Source organism: Oncorhynchus masou, chromosome 13 (assembly GCF_036934945.1).
Source record: "Oncorhynchus masou masou isolate Uvic2021 chromosome 13, UVic_Omas_1.1, whole genome shotgun sequence".
Classification (NCBI taxonomy): domain Eukaryota; kingdom Metazoa; phylum Chordata; class Actinopteri; order Salmoniformes; family Salmonidae; genus Oncorhynchus; species Oncorhynchus masou.
In genome coordinates this window covers 64,279,553-64,297,214 of record NC_088224.1, presented here as the reverse complement: position 1 = coordinate 64,297,214, position 17,662 = coordinate 64,279,553, and the positions used below count along the sequence as shown (strand labels likewise).

General features: G+C 49.4%; 1 protein-coding gene across 8 annotated transcripts in view; it reads left to right on the top strand.

Annotated features, from left to right (window-relative positions):
* LOC135552822 (stAR-related lipid transfer protein 13-like) overlaps positions 1–17,662 on the top strand; it is a 107,791-nt gene that overhangs the window by 72,808 nt on the left and 17,321 nt on the right. For 6 of the 8 annotated variants that reach the window (XM_064984690.1, XM_064984697.1, XM_064984692.1 and 3 more), the window contains 2 exons: positions 9,061–9,132; positions 17,043–17,124. In XM_064984690.1, coding sequence (XP_064840762.1) covers positions 9,061–9,132; positions 17,043–17,124 — 154 coding nt within the window. Of the gene's footprint in view, positions 1–4,106; positions 4,312–6,956; positions 7,146–9,060; positions 9,133–17,042; positions 17,125–17,662 lie in introns of those variants that run through there. The other 2 variants (XM_064984693.1, XM_064984696.1) reach the window with 2 other exon arrangements.

The window sequence follows — 17,662 nt, the reverse complement described above, 5'->3', positions numbered from 1 at the left end:
ATGTTGTTGTATGTGTCTTGTGTAGTTGAGACATAGTATGTGTCACTGTGTTGTCTAAGGTAGCTATGGTTCTAACAGCATTGGAGGTCTTCTCTGTGCTGGGTGAAAGGGTTGGTGACTATGTTGGAAGATAGAGTCAGTTTAAGAGCTGTTATCTTGTGTGATGAAAGGCTGGTCTTTCTGGGTGATCTTCTGAGCTGTTCCACAGGGTGAATGCAGTGTTGCTACAGCTGTTCTTCTTTCAACTCCATACCAGAGTATGTTAGCGAAGCTGGAGTGGAGCGAGATTCCTAAAGGCTGGAGCGTCAGCCTTCTTGCCAGCTCCAATTTTGTCTCCAGTAGCACTCACCTCACCAGCTCAGGACATTCCCGGCCCAGCATGCATTTGTAGTCTACTTGTGTGCTGCTATATCCCCTTGCTTTAGCTACTGTCATGGAGTTCACTAGATATTTTCATGAAGAAACTGATCAAACACACAGGTGCAATGTGACTAAATCAAAGTGACAAAGATGAGGACCAAGAACAAGAGAGGGAGTGAGGTGATGTAGTGTCCATAATTAAATAACCATCGTGGAATCTTAAGAGAAAGGTATCCTGAAGCATGATGGTGTACAAACTACGTGCACATTCTAAAGAAAAGAACGAGGTGGATAGATAAGTGTGTCATTGTAACAAAGTATTTATAAACTAAACATCAGATCTCTTAAATGTTGCGTTCATTTCTGTTTTATTATCTACACAATAGGCCATAATTGATGTTGACTCTATAGGCCATAATTGATTTTGACTCAATAGGCCATAATTGATTTTGACTCTATAGGCCATAATTGATTTTGACTCTATAGGCCATAATTGATTTTGACTCTATAGGCCATAATTGATTTTGACTCTATAGGCCATAATTGATTTTGACTCTATAGGCCATAATTGATTTTGACTCTATAGGCCATAATTGATTTTGACTCTATAGGCCATAATTGATTTTGACTCTATAGGCCTGGCATATTGCCACTGTCAAGGAGCTTTCCATACTGATTTGGGTATTTTGCCTAAAATCCTACCTATAGGAACATAAAAACAACAACTCTGCATCTCTGCCCAGCCTGTCAAGAGTGGCCAAAAGGGTGTTAAACATCCCCAGTGGCTCTGCAAGTGTGGAGGGGATATTTCTTTCTGGAATAGCCTTGAAATAATTGTATTCATATACAGTGCCTTGCGAAAGTATTCGGCCCCCTTGAACTTTGCGACCTTTTGCCACATTTCAGGCTTCAAACATAAAGATATAAAAGTGTATTTCTTTGTGAAGAATCAACAACAAGTGGGACACAATCATGAAGTGGAACGACATTTATTGGATATTTCAAACTTTTTTAACAAATCAAAAACTGAAAAATTGGGCGTGCAAAATTATTCAGCCCCCTTAAGTTAATACTGAAATGTGGCAAAAGGTCGCAAAGTTCAAGGGGGCCGAATACTTTCACAAGGCACTGTAGCCTAAATAATGTCTTGCTCCTGACCTATTTAGTGTTCACATGCTGTTTAATATGACATGTAGCCTATTTGAAATGATGTTCGCTTCTTACATTTACCCTTTCATGTTTATTAAACGACTCTTCATTCAAATCATATGGTTTGGTTTCAATACTTCAAAACCAAATGGTAGAGCTAGGTAGTCAGAAAATAATGGGTTTTGGTTGAATTGTGATTTTAATGACTAGAGCGGATTTGGTGGGGCTGTTCTTTTTCCCTGTTAGGTTGGAGCGGTTTTTAGAGGAGCAGTTGGAAAGGACATGCTCTATGAGCAATGAGCGGGACAGCTCAACTCTGCTCACATACTCTGCTCCATACATACAGTACAGGCCCTTCAGAGAAACTGACTTCTGACCCAGTTGGCAGGCTTCAGGCCAGGTATGCATCCCAAATGGTATCATATTCCCTACATAATGCACTACTTTTAACCAGGGTCCATAGGGCTTTGGTCAAAAGTATTGCACTATATACACGCTTAGAAAAATGGGTTCCAAAAGGGTTCTTTGGCTCTCTCCATAGGAGAACCCTTTTTGGTTCCAGGTAAAAATCATTTTTTGTTCCATTAAGAACCCTATGTGGAAAGGGTTTTTACATGGACTGAAAAGGATTACCAAAATGGGTTCTTCAAAGGGTTCTGCTATGGGGATAACCGAAGAACCCTTTTTGGTTCTAGATAGCAAATCTTTTTCTAACAGTTTGGGGAATAGGGTGCCATTTGGGACAAGACCAGGTCAACAACAGCAGCCTGCATCCTTCAGATTTGTAGCTCATGTCCTCCTGTTATCCTGCTGTTGACACTGACAATCAATAAGCTCTCTCTCTGTTTCTCTCTCACTCTCACACCCTTTCACTGTCACTCATTCACTTATTCACTCACACACTATCTCTCACTCATTCACTCACTCACTGACTCTCTATCTCACTCCCACTCCACTCTCTCGCCACACATGGTGTTGGGTGGATTAGCGAGTAAGTGGCAGTGGCACCTCCTGGTACGGTTGTGATAGAGGGTATTGTATGGGCTGGGGTATGGGGGCATGAGGGGGATATTGTGTGTAGTGATGGTGGAGAGGTCTTAGGATGTAGCCCTGAGGGTGGCAAGGGGACCATGATGGAGACATGGGGGGAGGTTAATTAAAACCTGAAATGGAAAAATAGACCCACGTTGTTCCCACGACACTGGCAGAGTGACTTGGGGCTGAGCCTGAAGCCGGGGCTTGGAAGATGGTAGGGGGTATGGGGACGGGTGGGAGGGGACACAGGAGGAGGGTGAGGGCTACCGGCAGAACCTGCGGCTAGGCTATATTATTAATCCATCTACTGCCTCGCCAGCACTCTGCTAGGCTCTCACTGGCCCTACTACTGCCTATTCCTGGTTCTGTGTGCAGTACAACTACATAAGTACAACCAGTCACTCAGGCTCTCTCCATTGAGGCTACAGACTAGTCTTTATAGACAATAATTGAAGCCTCACTTAGCTCTTCCTATTGTCCATGCACAATTGAACTCTGTTAGACAAGGAAATGTTAGACAGAGACAGGAGGAAATGTAGGCTTGTTTCAGACATGAGACGTGAGGTTGTGGTTGACTAGAAGTGGCACACTGTTTCCTCCTGTCTGTCTGCCTCGGGCTGTTACTGTAAGGTAGTGTGATCATCATTGTGTGCAGCAGTCGTCTGTCTGTAACCAGGCTTCTGCCACTCCTGATGCTTTCCCCAGGGTAGTCAGACAGCAGGGGAGCAGTGCAACAAACCCGTGTTTTCATAGCCACAGCTCTCGCTCTCTCTCTCTCTCTCGTGCCATGTTAGACGCTGCCTGAGGATGCCAGTATGATTCATGGCTGCTGATTGTTGACGGTTTATGTCATGGTTTTATGTCATGCTTTGGTTTTCCCCACTTTAGCTGCCCACGCTTTTCCTTTCTGTCCATTTAATGGAAAAACATCTGGACTCCAAGAAACCCTCCCTCCCTCCCTCCCTCCCTCCCTCCCTCCCTCCCTCCCTCCCTCCCTCCCTCCCTCCCTCCCTCCCTCCCTCCCTCCCTCCCTCCCTCCCTCCCTCCCTCCCTCCCTCCCTCCCTCCCTCCCTCCCTCCCTCCCATTCCTCCTTCTCACTTACTCCCCCCTATAAAGCAAACAATGTCCAGCTCTCTGGCCATTTGACAGGGAGGAGGTGGTAGAGGGGTAAGATGGAAGGTCTGGGATGAGTAAAGGCTTCTCAAGCCACGGATCCAAACTATACTCTTTCTCATGTAGCGTTTGATTGTAGCGATGAGGTTTCATTGGGATTACATCTTTGGAGAGAAAAGTCCCACATTGCACACGGCTCCTGTTGCTTGGCTCCTGGCATGATGTTCTCTGCCAAAAAATGTGCTGAAAGAGATGTAGTGGGCAGAGTAGGGTAGGAGGGTACCGGGGGGTAGAGGAGGGGAAGAGGTGGTGTAGTGGAGGGATAAGGGGTACAAGGAGGGGAGAAGAGTGGGGAGCACCAGAAAGGGGTGGAGTTGAAGAGATATCAGGGGGTGGCCACATGGCTGTTTGGGGGTAGATGGAAAGAGAGAGGGAGAGAAGGGAGGTTTGGATGTGAGAGGGATCAGTAGAGATCAGTATCTCTGAGCAGCAGGCTGTGGTACTGGAGGGAGTCTAACGCTACTTACTGCTGCGTGGGAAGAGGAGAAAGATGCCCAGAAACTCTGAAACGTCTCTAATACGTCTGTAGAACGTCTGTAGAACCACTGTTTTGGAATGTGTACATCCTAATGACTGTATGATGAAGATAACCAGTGAGTAAACCACAATCTGTTTGTTACATCATTACGGATTAATATTTAGGATTGGACTAATATAGGGATAATTTAATCTACTTCTTTAGAATTTAGACACGTGTAGTGATTGTATTTATTTTAACAAGGAGCATGTTTCTTTATATGCTGTTATATAGGCGTTGATCTACGCACTTAACAGTTAACCAGTTAGCATTGTTGTTGGCAGCCAGCCAGACAGGGTTAGGGTTATGGTTATGGTTCGGGCTTGCAATAGCAGGTTCAACTCAACCCTCCACCAGCCACTCTCCAAGTCTGCATCCCTATGGACCCTGGTCAAAAGTAGTGCACTATATTATAGGGAATAGGGTGCCACTTCAGACGCACACAGACCAAGTGTGCCATCACTTCCCCTTAGGACACTAGCTATCTGCCCGTAGATCTGATGTTCGTTCCATAACAAAATGTTCCTACTGCACTGACTGTGTCCCAAAAAGCGATGTATGGACTATATATTCAATAGGGAAAGTAGTGCACTATATAGGGAATAAAGTGCCATTTGGGACACTGCCAGGGAATGTTCCTATAAAGGGAATGATGTTGCGTAAGGAGAGGAAGTCGTATCCCCTGTAGGGCTAGGTTAGTCGGCCACACACAAGCACACCCTCACCTTAGTAACAAACGTACTGCTGGTGGCATTTTGGACCTTTGTCCCTCCACCGTGCTGGGTTTCATGTCATTGTTGCGATGCAACATTACACTGTACACAGTTGTACAGCCATGGTTGTGTAGTAACAAGCAGTTCCCGTCCTGACTCGTTGCCAGACCAGGGTTACGTCCCAAATGGCACCATATTCCCTGTATAGTACACTACTTTTGATGGGCCCTGGTCAAAAGTAGAGCAAAATACATGGAATAGGGTGCCATTTGGGATGCAGACCAGCCTTTTCTCCCTGGAGAAGGTACGTCGGAACGTCGGTTGGAACAGAATGTCTCGAGATTCTGTTACAGAATGCCCAGGACAGGACAGTGGAATTCCCAGATCGTATTCCCTGTTCTGTTGCCAACAGTCCCACCTCCGGCGAGAATGGAGATGGAGGCACTCTCACCATGTGGTGCAGGAGAACAATATGGCTCTACTGTACTCAATACAATGTACAACTGGCAGGACAGGCTAGTCGGAAGAGAGAGGAAGACCTGAACTCTACTGTACTCAATACAATGTACAACTGGCAGGACAGGCTAGTCGGAAGAGAGAGGAAGACCTGAACTCTACTGTACTCAATACAATGTACAACTGGCAGGACAGGCTAGTCGGAAGAGAGAGGAAGACCTGAACTCTACTGTACTCAATACAATGTACAACTGGCAGGACAGGCTAGTCGGAAGAGAGAGGAAGACCTGAACTCTACTGTACTCAATACAATGTACAACTGGCAGGACAGGCTAGTCAGAAGAGAGAGGAAGACCTGAACTCTACTGTACTCAATACAATGTACAACTGGCAGGACAGGCTAGTCAGAGAGAGGAAGACCTGAACTCTACTGTACTCAATACAATGTACAACTGGCAGGACAGGCTAGTCGGGAAAGAGAGGAAGACCTGAACTCTACTGTACTCAATACAATGTACAACTGGCAGGACAGGCTAGTCAGAAGAGAGAGGAAGACCTGAACTCGACTGTACTCAATACAATGTACAACTGGCAGGACAGGCTAGTCGGGAAAGAGAGAGGAAGACCTGAACTCTACTGTACTCAATACAATGTACAACTGGCAGGACAGGCTAGTCGGGAAAAGAGAGGAAGACCTGAACTGACAGTGACCGGAGGTTTTCCTTTTCTATCATATATCCTTACAACACTGCACTCAAAGACTTGTACTGAGATAGAGTTGAGCACGCGGATCCTTGATTCCACTAAGAACTGTCCAGTTGGCCTGGTTAGTGTCAGTTATCTATGGAAGATTTCCCATGTTGACTCAACTTGTGATGTGACCCTGTTATGGAGGCCGTTGGAGTAAACCGGGATCTGACGTGGGTGTAGAGGTAAACATGGACGTTGTCATCCAAGGACACTCTACATCCCAAATAGTACCCTAAACCCTTTATAGTGCACTACTTCTGACCAGTTCTATATGGAATCATAGAGCTCGGGTCAAAAGTGCTCTAAAATATAGGGAATAGGGTGGCATTTGGTGCATACCCTCTCCCTCTGTGAACTGCTAATATTTATTCAATTGGTGGTCAGACTTGTCTGTCTATGGACCAAAGTCCCTAGTCACTGACGTGTGGACACAGCGCTGTAATGATACAGGTTAGACACAACACAGGTGAGTCACAGAGAAGATGGTCACTGTGTTGGAGAGAGGGGGTGGGGTACAGTATAGCCACAGGCCGGGGTCTGGAGAAAGGTGGGGTAGAGACAGGACAGATGAAGTTACAGTGAAAGGTTATCTCTGTCACAGACAGTTCTATATGGAGACCCAGGTGGGATGAACTGTGATAAATGACTAGTGCGTCACGGAGCGTCAGACAAAGACGGGCGGGAACAGACATGCTGGGATACCTCTCTTGAGTGGAGTGGTCCTCTGTCCTCTTTATTCACACTAGACATATTGTTGAGGTGACTGTCGAGGGATATGGGCTGAAGGATGTTCCTATTGTGTTGATCTGCTGTGATATTAACACTAGCTAGTCCTTCTACACACCAACTTGCCTGGAGTATACTGCTTCAATGCACCAGGCTATTGTCGCAGCTTCACTGTGGAGTTGGGATCATATTGGAACAGGAGGACAGGTTTGGGATCTGAATAGACTTCTATAACAGACCTGTCTGTAGTGCCAGTCCCGGGTAGGTGAGAATATTTTCATTCATAGTAGATGGGAGAGAATTGGAAAGTGTTTTTGAATTTTACTAGGTCATCTTCTTTCTCCATGTTTGCTATAGTAGCCTATCGATTCTATCGTGAGAGTGGTGTGTGTGTGTGTGTGTGTGTGTGTGTGTGTGTGTGTGTGTAAGTTGAAGAGAGAGAGGAGAGAAGTGACAAGAGTAAGTGAGAGTGAGGGAGGATTGGCAGGAGTGAGAGTGAGCGAGGAGAGGGTGGAGTGAGAGAGGAGAGAAGAGAGAGAGGGGTCTGTTCTGTTAGTTAGACGTGAGAGGTCTGTCTGCTTCTTGTCCTGTGAGTTGAGTTCGGAACCAGAGAGGGGACGTCACCCCTCAGGTGTCAGCAGGGTCAGGTCATGACCCCACAACAGGGGTCACAACTAGGGGTCACCTGTAGGGGACAGGGTTAGGGTTATTACAGGACAGCTGCTCTATTACAGGACAGCTGCTCTGTCAGGAGGCTGGCTGGATACTTAAATTAAACATTGTCATACTGAAACAAGAAGGGCCTTCCTCTAACTGCTGCCACAAAGTTGGAAGCACTGAATCATCTAGAATGTCATTGTATGCTGTAGTGTACACTGGAACGCTACGGAACTAAGGGGCCTAGCCCGAACCATGAAAAACAGCCTCAGGCTATCATCACTCCAGAGAACATGTTTCCACTGCTCCAGAGTCCAATGGTAGCGAGCTTTACACCACTCCAGCCTGATGCTTGGCATTGCGCATGGTGATCTTAGGCTTGTGTGCGGCTGCTCGGGCATGGAAACCCATTTCATGAAGCTCCTGACAAAAAGTTATTGTGCTGACGTTGCTTCCAGAGGCAGTTTGGAACTCTGTAGTGAGTGTTGCAACCAAGGACAGGCGATTTTTACGCGCTTCAGCACTCTGCTGTCCTGTTCTGTGAGCTTGTGTGGCCTACCACTTCACGGTTGATCCTTTGTTGCTCCTAGACATTTCACAGTAACAGCACTTACAGTTGACTGGGGAAGCTCTAGCAGGGCAGAAATTTGGCACCAACTGACTTGTTGGAAAGGGGGCATCCTATAACAGCGCCATGTTGAGTCACTGAGCTCTTCAGTAAGGCCATTCTACTGTCAATGTTTATCTATGGAGATTGCATGGCTGTGTGCTCAATTGTATAGACCTGTCAGCAACAGGTGTGGCTGAAATAGCCAAATCTACTAATTTGAATTGGTGTCCACATACACTATACAAAGGTATCTAGAGAACATAAGACCGTCAGTCCAGGACTGTTTGATCTGCTGCCTATGGTTTGCTACGATACCTATATTTAGCATGATTTGTAGATTTCTTCTGTTTGACAAGTCTAATATTTTGTAAAACTGAGATAAACACACAACAAAAATGCAGTGTTGAGACGATAACAATGATAGATATGACTTTTAAGGTGCAGTTTTAGAAATGTATATCCAATGTCTTCCTGTCCTGATCCCTCTGCTGTCCAGCAGTGTATCCTGACTTGTATTTCTGCCGCCCCTCACAGAGCTCTGTGGTCAGGTTATAGCCCTATAATCCAAGCTAGGAGAGTTAGAAGCTTAGAGACCAGACCTCAGACAGTCATATAATAAGGTTTTATCTCGGTCTACCTGAGGGACCAACTATTTATGACCTCAGTACTAGTTGACGTTTTATTGTCACATTCAGTACAGTGAAATGGTTATCTTGCATACTATCTAACAGCTTTATGGTTTCAATCTCAACTCTGCTTCTGTTTTTTGTTCTTCCAAGAGAACAACCATCCATGGAGAGTGCATAAAAGTTCAATTGTTCAGTGAATACCCCCTACCCACCACTCTGTGTTGGACATACTGTTTATTTCTGTTACTCTGACTGACAAGACATGTTATCTTCATCTGTTTCAGAACTCGAGGCAAAGGAGGCGTGTGATTGGCTACGAGCGGCAGGATTCCCCCAATACGCTCAGCTCTTTGAAGGTAGTTTACTCAATCAGCCAATAACACACCATAACAATGCAACACTGGTACACACACACACACACACACACACACACACACACATTTGACTGTCAGCTCCCCTCTCCAGTCATGTATCATTGTGGGAGAGAATAGTTTGATCATAACAGACACATTATAATAAGGTAATAAAGTCATAATAGACCATCTATAAAACAATAACTGAAGTTTTATTTTGAAACGTAACCTCTGTTGTGAAATGAGCCACTGTTGATTTTAACTTTAATGTAGAGTTTCTATATGAGGAGCAAATTATCTGGCATAGTCTGTCTCCCTCTTACACTGCCCTGCCCCCCCTGTCCTCTCCGCTCATGTCCTCTCCCTCATGTCCTCTCCCCCCCTGTCCTCTCCCCCCCTGTCCTCTCTGCTCATGTCCTCTCTGCTCATGTCCTCTCCCCCCCTGTCCTCTCTGCTCATGTCCTCTCCCCCCTGTCCTCTCCCCCATGTCCTCTCTGCTCATGTCCTCTCTGCTCATGTCCTCTCCCCCCCTGTCCTCTCTGCTCATGTCCTCTCTGCTCATGTCCTCTCCCCCCTGTCCTCTCCCCCTGTCCTCTCCCCCTGTCCTCTCCCCCTGTCCTCTCCCCCTGTCCTCTCCCCCTGTCCTCTCCCCCTGTCCTCTCCCCCCTGTCCTCTCCTCTCATGTCCTCTCCTCTCCGCTCATGTCCTGTCCTCTCCTCTCCGCTCATGTCCTCTCCTCTCCTCTCATGTCCTCTCCTCTCATGTCCTCTCCTCTCATCTCCTCTCATGTCCTCTCCTCTCATGTCTTCTCCTCTCATGTCCTGTCCTCTCATGTCTTCTCCTCTCATGTCTTCTCCTCTCGTCTTCTACTCTCCTCTCATGTCTTCTCCTCTCCGCTCATGTCCTCTCATGTCCTCTCCTCTCATGTCCTCTCCTCTCATGTCCTCTCCGCTCATGTCCTCTCCGCTCATGTCCTCTCCTCTCATGTCCTCTCATGTCCTCTCCTCTCATGTCTTCTCCTCTCATGTCCTGTCCTCTCCGCTCATGTCCTCTCCGCTCATGTCCTCTCCTCTCATGTCCTCTCCTCTCATGTCTTCTCCTCTCATGTCCTGTCCTCTCATGTCTTCTCCTCTCCGCTCATGTCCTCTCCTCTCCGCTCATGTCCTCTCCGCTCATCTCCTCTCCGCTCATGTCCTCTCCTCTCCGCTCATGTCCTCTCCGCTCATGTCCTCTCCGCTCATGTCCTCTCCGCTCATGTCCTCTCCGCTCATGTCCTCTCCTCTCATGTCGTCTCCTCTCATGTCCTCTCCTCTCATGTCTTCTCCTCTCCGCTCATGTCCTCTCCTCTCCGCTCATGTCCTCTCCGCTCATGTCCTCTCCGCTCATGTCCTCTCCGCTCATGTCCTCTCCGCTCATGTCCTCTCCTCTCATGTCCTGTCCTCTCATGTCTTCTCCTCTCCGCTCATGTCCTCTCCTCTCCGCTCATGTCCTCTCCTCTCCGCTCATGTCCTCTCCGCTCATCTCCTCTCCGCTCATGTCCTCTCCTCTCCGCTCATGTCCTCTCCGCTCATGTCCTCTCCGCTCATGTCCTCTCCGCTCATGTCCTCTCCGCTCATGTCCTCTCCTCTCATGTCCTCTCCTCTCATGTCCTCTCCTCTCATGTCTTCTCCTCTCCGCTCATGTCTTCTCCTCTCCGCTCATGTCTTCTCCTCCGCTCATGTCTTCTCCTCCTCTCATGTCTTCTCCTCCTCTCATGTCTTCTCCTCCTCTCATGTCTTCTCCTCCTCTCATGTCTTCTCCTCCTCTCATGTCCTCTCCTCTCATGTCCTCTCCTCTCATGTCCTCTCCCTTCATGTCCTCTCCTCTCCCCTCATGTCCTCTCCGCTCATGTCCTCTCCGCTCATGTCCTCTCCGCTCATGTCCTCTCCGCTCATGTCCTCTCCGCTCATGTCCTCTCCGCTCATGTCCTCTCCGCTCATGTCCTCTCCTCTCCGCTCATGTCCTCTCCTCTCCGCTCATGTCCTCTCCTCTCCGCTCATGTCCTCTCCTCTCATGTCCTCTCCTCCCATGTCCTCTCCTCCCATGTCCTCTCTTCTCCGCTCATGTCCTCTCCTCTCCGCTCATGTCCTCTCCGCTCATGTCCTCTCCTCTCCGCTCATGTCCTCTCCTCTCCGCTCATGTCTTCTCCTCTCCGCTCATGTCTTCTCCTCTCCGCTCATGTCTTCTCCTCTCCGCTCATGTCCTCTCCTCTCCGCTCATGTCTTCTCCTCTCCGCTCATGTCCTCTCCCCCTGTCCTCTCCCCCTGTCTTCTCCTCTCATGTCCTCTCCTCTCATGTCCTCTCCTCTCCTCTCATGTCTTCTCCTCTCATGTCTTCTCCTCTCATGTCCTCTCCTCTCATGTCCTCTCCTCTCATGTCCTCTCCTCTCCGCTCATGTCCTGTCCTCTCCTCTCCGCTCATGTCCTCTCCTCTCCTCTCATGTCCTCTCCTCTCATGTCCTCTCCTCTCATCTCCTCTCATGTCCTCTCCTCTCATGTCTTCTCCTCTCATGTCCTGTCCTCTCATGTCTTCTCCTCTCCTCTCATGTCTTCTCCTCTCCTCTCATGTCTTCTCCTCTCCTCTCATGTCTTCTCCTCTCCTCTCATGTCCTCTCCGCTCATGTCCTCTCCTCTCATGTCCTCTCCTCTCATGTCCTCTCCGCTCATGTCCTCTCCGCTCATGTCCTCTCCGCTCATGTCCTCTCCTCTCATGTCCTCTCATGTCCTCTCCTCTCATGTCCTCTCATGTCTTCTCCTCTCATGTCCTGTCCTCTCCTCTCATGTCCTCTCCGCTCATGTCCTCTCCTCTCATGTCCTCTCCTCTCATGTCTTCTCCTCTCATGTCCTGTCCTCTCATGTCTTCTCCTCTCCGCTCATGTCCTCTCCTCTCCGCTCATGTCCTCTCCTCTCATGTCCTCTCCTCCCATGTCCTCTCCTCCCATGTCCTCTCTTCTCCGCTCATGTCCTCTCCTCTCCGCTCATGTCCTCTCCGCTCATGTCCTCTCCTCTCCGCTCATGTCCTCTCCTCTCCGCTCATGTCTTCTCCTCTCCGCTCATGTCTTCTCCTCTCCGCTCATGTCTTCTCCTCTCCGCTCATGTCCTCTCCTCTCCGCTCATGTCTTCTCCTCTCCGCTCATGTCCTCTCCCCCCCTGTCCTCTCCCCCTGTCTTCTCCTCTCATGTCCTCTCCTCTCATGTCCTCTCCTCTCCTCTCATGTCTTCTCCTCTCATGTCTTCTCCTCTCATGTCCTCTCCTCTCATGTCCTCTCCTCTCATGTCCTCTCCTCTCCGCTCATGTCCTGTCCTCTCCTCTCCGCTCATGTCCTCTCCTCTCCTCTCATGTTCTCTCCTCTCATGTCCTCTCCTCTCCTCTCATGTCTTCTCCTCTCATGTCCTGTCCTCTCATGTCTTCTCCTCTCCTCTCATGTCTTCTCCTCTCCTCTCATGTCTTCTCCTCTCCTCTCATGTCTTCTCCTCTCCGCTCATGTCCTCTCCTCTCATGTCCTCTCCTCTCATGTCCTCTCCGCTCATGTCCTCTCCGCTCATGTCCTCTCCGCTCATGTCCTCTCCTCTCATGTCCTCTCATGTCCTCTCCTCTCATGTCCTCTCATGTCTTCTCCTCTCATGTCCTGTCCTCTCCTCTCATGTCCTCTCCGCTCATGTCCTCTCCTCTCATGTCCTCTCCTCTCATGTCTTCTCCTCTCATGTCCTGTCCTCTCATGTCTTCTCCTCTCCGCTCATGTCCTCTCCTCTCCGCTCATGTCCTCTCCGCTCATGTCCTCTCCGCTCATGTCCTCTCCTCTCCGCTCATGTCCTCTCCGCTCATGTCCTCTCCGCTCATGTCCTCTCCTCTCATGTCCTCTCCTCTCATGTCCTCTCCTCTCATGTCTTCTCCTCTCCGCTCATGTCCTCTCCTCTCCGCTCATGTCTTCTCCTCTCCGCTCATGTCCTCTCCCCCCCTGTCCTCTCCCCCCTGTCTTCTCCTCTCATGTCCTCTCCGCTCATGTCCTCTCCTCTCCGCTCATGTCCTCTCCGCTCATGTCCTCTCCGCTCATGTCCTCTCCTCTCCGCTCATGTCCTCTCCGCTCATGTCCTCTCCGCTCATGTCCTCTCCTCTCATGTCCTCTCCTCTCATGTCCTCTCCTCTCATGTCTTCTCCTCTCCGCTCATGTCCTCTCCTCTCCGCTCATGTCTTCTCCTCTCCGCTCATGTCCTCTCCCCCTGTCCTCTCCCCCCTGTCTTCTCCTCTCATGTCCTCTCCTCTCATGTCCTCTCCTCTCCTCTCATGTCTTCTCCTCTCATGTCTTCTCCTCTCATGTCCTCTCCTCTCATGTCCTCTCCTCTCATGTCCTCTCCTCTCCGCTCATGTCCTGTCCTCTCCTCTCCGCTCATGTCCTCTCCTCTCCTCTCATGTTCTCTCCTCTCATGTCCTCTCCTCTCCTCTCATGTCTTCTCCTCTCATGTCCTGTCCTCTCATGTCTTCTCCTCTCCTCTCATGTCTTCTCCTCTCCTCTCATGTCTTCTCCTCTCCTCTCATGTCTTCTCCTCTCCGCTCATGTCCTCTCCTCTCATGTCCTCTCCTCTCATGTCCTCTCCTCTCATGTCCTCTCCTCTCATGTCCTCTCCTCTCATGTCCTCTCCTCTCATGTCCTCTCCGCTCATGTCCTCTCCGCTCATGTCCTCTCCTCTCATGTCCTCTCATGTCCTCTCCTCTCATGTCCTCTCATGTCTTCTCCTCTCATGTCCTGTCCTCTCCTCTCATGTCCTCTCCGCTCATGTCCTCTCCTCTCATGTCCTCTCCTCTCATGTCTTCTCCTCTCATGTCCTGTCCTCTCATGTCTTCTCCTCTCCGCTCATGTCCTCTCCTCTCCGCTCATGTCCTCTCCGCTCATGTCCTCTCCGCTCATGTCCTCTCCTCTCCGCTCATGTCCTCTCCGCTCATGTCCTCTCCGCTCATGTCCTCTCCTCTCATGTCCTCTCCTCTCATGTCCTCTCCTCTCATGTCTTCTCCTCTCCGCTCATGTCTTCTCCTCTCCGCTCATGTCTTCTCCTCCTCTCATGTCTTCTCCTCCTCTCATGTCTTCTCCTCCTCTCATGTCTTCTCCTCCTCTCATGTCTTCTCCTCCTCTCATGTCCTCTCCTCTCATGTCCTCTCCCCTCATGTCCTCTCCTCTCCCCTCATGTCCTCTCCTCTCCGCTCATGTCCTCTCCGCTCATGTCCTCTCCTCTCCGCTCATGTCCTCTCCTCTCCGCTCATGTCCTCTCCGCTCATGTCCTCTCCTCTCCGCTCATGTCCTCTCCTCTCATGTCCTCTCCTCCCATGTCCTCTCCTCTCCGCTCATGTCCTCTCCTCTCATGTCCTCTCCTCCCATGTCCTCTCCTCTCCGCTCATGTCCTCTCCGCTCATGTCCTCTCCGCTCATGTCTTCTCCTCCTCTCATGTCTTCTCCTCCTCTCATGTCTTCTCCTCCTCTCATGTCTTCTCCTCCTCTCATGTCCTCTCCTCTCATGTCCTCTCCCCTCATGTCCTCTCCTCTCCCCTCATGTCCTCTCCTCTCCGCTCATGTCCTCTCCGCTCATGTCCTCTCCGCTCATGTCCTCTCCTCTCCGCTCATGTCCTCTCCTCTCCGCTCATGTCCTCTCCGCTCATGTCCTCTCCTCTCCGCTCATGTCCTCTCCTCTCATGTCCTCTCCTCCCATGTCCTCTCCTCTCCGCTCATGTCCTCTCCGCTCATGTCCTCTCCGCTCATGTCCTCTCCGCTCATGTCCTCTCCTCTCCGCTCATGTCCTCTCCTCTCCGCTCATGTCCTCTCCTCTCATGTCCTCTCCCCTCATGTCCTCTCCTCTCCCCTCATGTCCTCTCCTCTCCGCTCATGTCCTCTCCGCTCATGTCCTCTCCGCTCATGTCCTCTCCTCTCCGCTCATGTCCTCTCCTCTCCGCTCATGTCCTCTCCGCTCATGTCCTCTCCGCTCATGTCCTCTCCTCTCATGTCCTCTCCTCCCATGTCCTCTCTTCTCCGCTCATGTCCTCTCCTCTCCGCTCATGTCCTCTCCTCTCCGCTCATGTCCTCTCCGCTCATGTCCTCTCCGCTCATGTCCTCTCCTCTCCGCTCATGTCTTCTCCTCTCCGCTCATGTCTTCTCCTCTCCGCTCATGTCTTCTCCTCTCCGCTCATGTCTTCTCCTCTCCGCTCATGTCTTCTCCTCTCCGCTCATGTCTTCTCCTCTCCGCTCATGTCTTCTCCTCTCCGCTCATGTCTTCTCCTCTCCGCTCATGTCTTCTCCTCTCCGCTCATGTCTTCTCCTCTCCGCTCATGTCCTCTCCTCTCCGCTCATGTCCTCTCCTCTCCGCTCATGTCCTCTCCGCTCATGTCCTCTCCGCTCATGTCCTCTCCCCTCCGCTCATGTCCTCTCCCCTCCGCTCATGTCTTCTCCTCTCCGCTCATGTCTTCTCCTCTCCGCTCATGTCTTCTCCTCTCCGCTCATGTCTTCTCCTCTCCGCTCATGTCTTCTCCTCTCCGCTCATGTCTTCTCCTCTCCGCTCATGTCTTCTCCTCTCCGCTCATGTCTTCTCCTCTCCGCTCATGTCTTCTCCTCTCCGCTCATGTCTTGTCCTCTCCGCTCATGTCTTGTCCTCTCCGCTCATGTCTTGTCTTCTCCTCTCCGCTCATGTCTTGTCTTCTCCTCTCCGCTCATGTCTTGTCTTCTCCTCTCCGCTCATGTCTTGTCTTCTCCTCTCCGCTCATGTCTTGTCTTCTCCTCTCCTCTCATGTCTTGTCTTCTCCTCTCCTCTCATGTCTTCTCCTCTCCTCTCATGTCTTCTCCGCTCCTCTCATGTCTTCTCCTCTCCGCTCATGTCTTCTCCTCTCCGCTCCTCTCATGTCCTCTCCCCTCATTTCCTTTCCTCTCACGGAGGGAGGGAAGAGAGAAGTGATAGAGAGACATGGGGACTGCAGAAAGAGAGAGACTCGGCTGGGCTTTGGTCTGGATAGTTCCTGGCTAGAGTTACGACCCAAACATGTCCAGCACACTAAAGCAAAGAGGTCATGAGAAAACGTTTTATCATCATGGTTTAGAAGCAGCCAGCTCTCCTCACCACTACTGCGGTTGGATAAGTGTGTATGGAAAGAAGTGCTTTCCACATGTTGTCCCCCTGTATTCAGCTGTATTCAGCTCCATACATCCTGCTCACTAAAGGAAACAACGTTTTCCAAGACTGTAGTGTTTCAATTCAGGTGAAGCTGTTGTATTGAGGTAGACACTGATGAGTAGACGTGAATATTGAGTATAAAATAACTGCATTTTGAAACCATTTCCAAATTCCTGCCGGCTGCGGCTCCCAGCACCCAGACCTGTCTGAGTGTATTCTGATATCTGTGTTTCTCCTTATGTGACAGACGTTACGCTACGTTGCTTTCATAAAACAGTTAATGGTACCACATGAATGCAGTGGAATGTAATATGGAGGGTCTGGAGTGAATCTGTGCCTGCATCCCAAATGGCACCCTATTGCCTACATAGTGGACTATGGGCCCTGGTCAAAAGTAGTACACTATGTGGGCAATGAGGTGCCATTTGGGACGCTGCTGTGTGTTACATAACAGGAGGCCAATACCCAGAGACAGACGTAATGCTGCTACTGCTCAACGTCTCAGCGTCGTTATTTGGGCAAACCCTGTCTCTCTTTATTACTCTCTCTCTCTCTCTCTCGCCCCTGGATAGCTCTCTGGAAACAATGTGCTTTCCTTCGCAGAGCTCTTCTGTTTCACTTCCTGAGTTAAAAAGTGCCACGTGTTTCCAGCCTTGCTGCCCTATTAAGGAGCTAGATAACTACAGAGGAGAAATGTTTTAATCTTTAATCTGTTTCCTCCTCCTCAGACTCTCAGTTTCCCATCGACATCTCTCCTGTGAAGAAAGACCATGACTTTCTGGACAACGACCTGGTGGAACCTCTCTGCAGGTGATTAGTGAGTTGGATTAAACCTGGTTGGATTTTCCAGATGGCTTCCATACCGATTGCAGTGTCATTCAGTTGACATTGAATGTGTGAGATTGTGTGCCAGTCAGTAAGGTAACACCAGAGAGAGCTGAGTGTTTGAGCCTCAGGGACGTGGAATGGATCTACATCGCTGAAACTGACAGAGCGATAATCACTTGTGAACAACAAGCACATCACTCACGCATCTAGGAGTCCTTTACTAAACAGATGTCACAGGAAAAAACAGCAACACAACAGATTAGCCAACCTGCCAGACCAGAGGGGTACACTGCAAAGTAAGATCAATGCGTTAGCCAGCTAACTTAAATATAGTGAAATAACTTTTTATTTTATGGTAAGATAAAATTGAAATAGGCATTGTTTAATTGACTCATGAACCAGAAAGTCAATAGTTATAATTGTGCCCATTTTAACCTGCTTCTGTCTGGCAAGACTAGTAGTCAAGCTCAACCTCACCATTGTTTCCCCTCTGCAATGCCAAGACATTAACTGTCTCTGA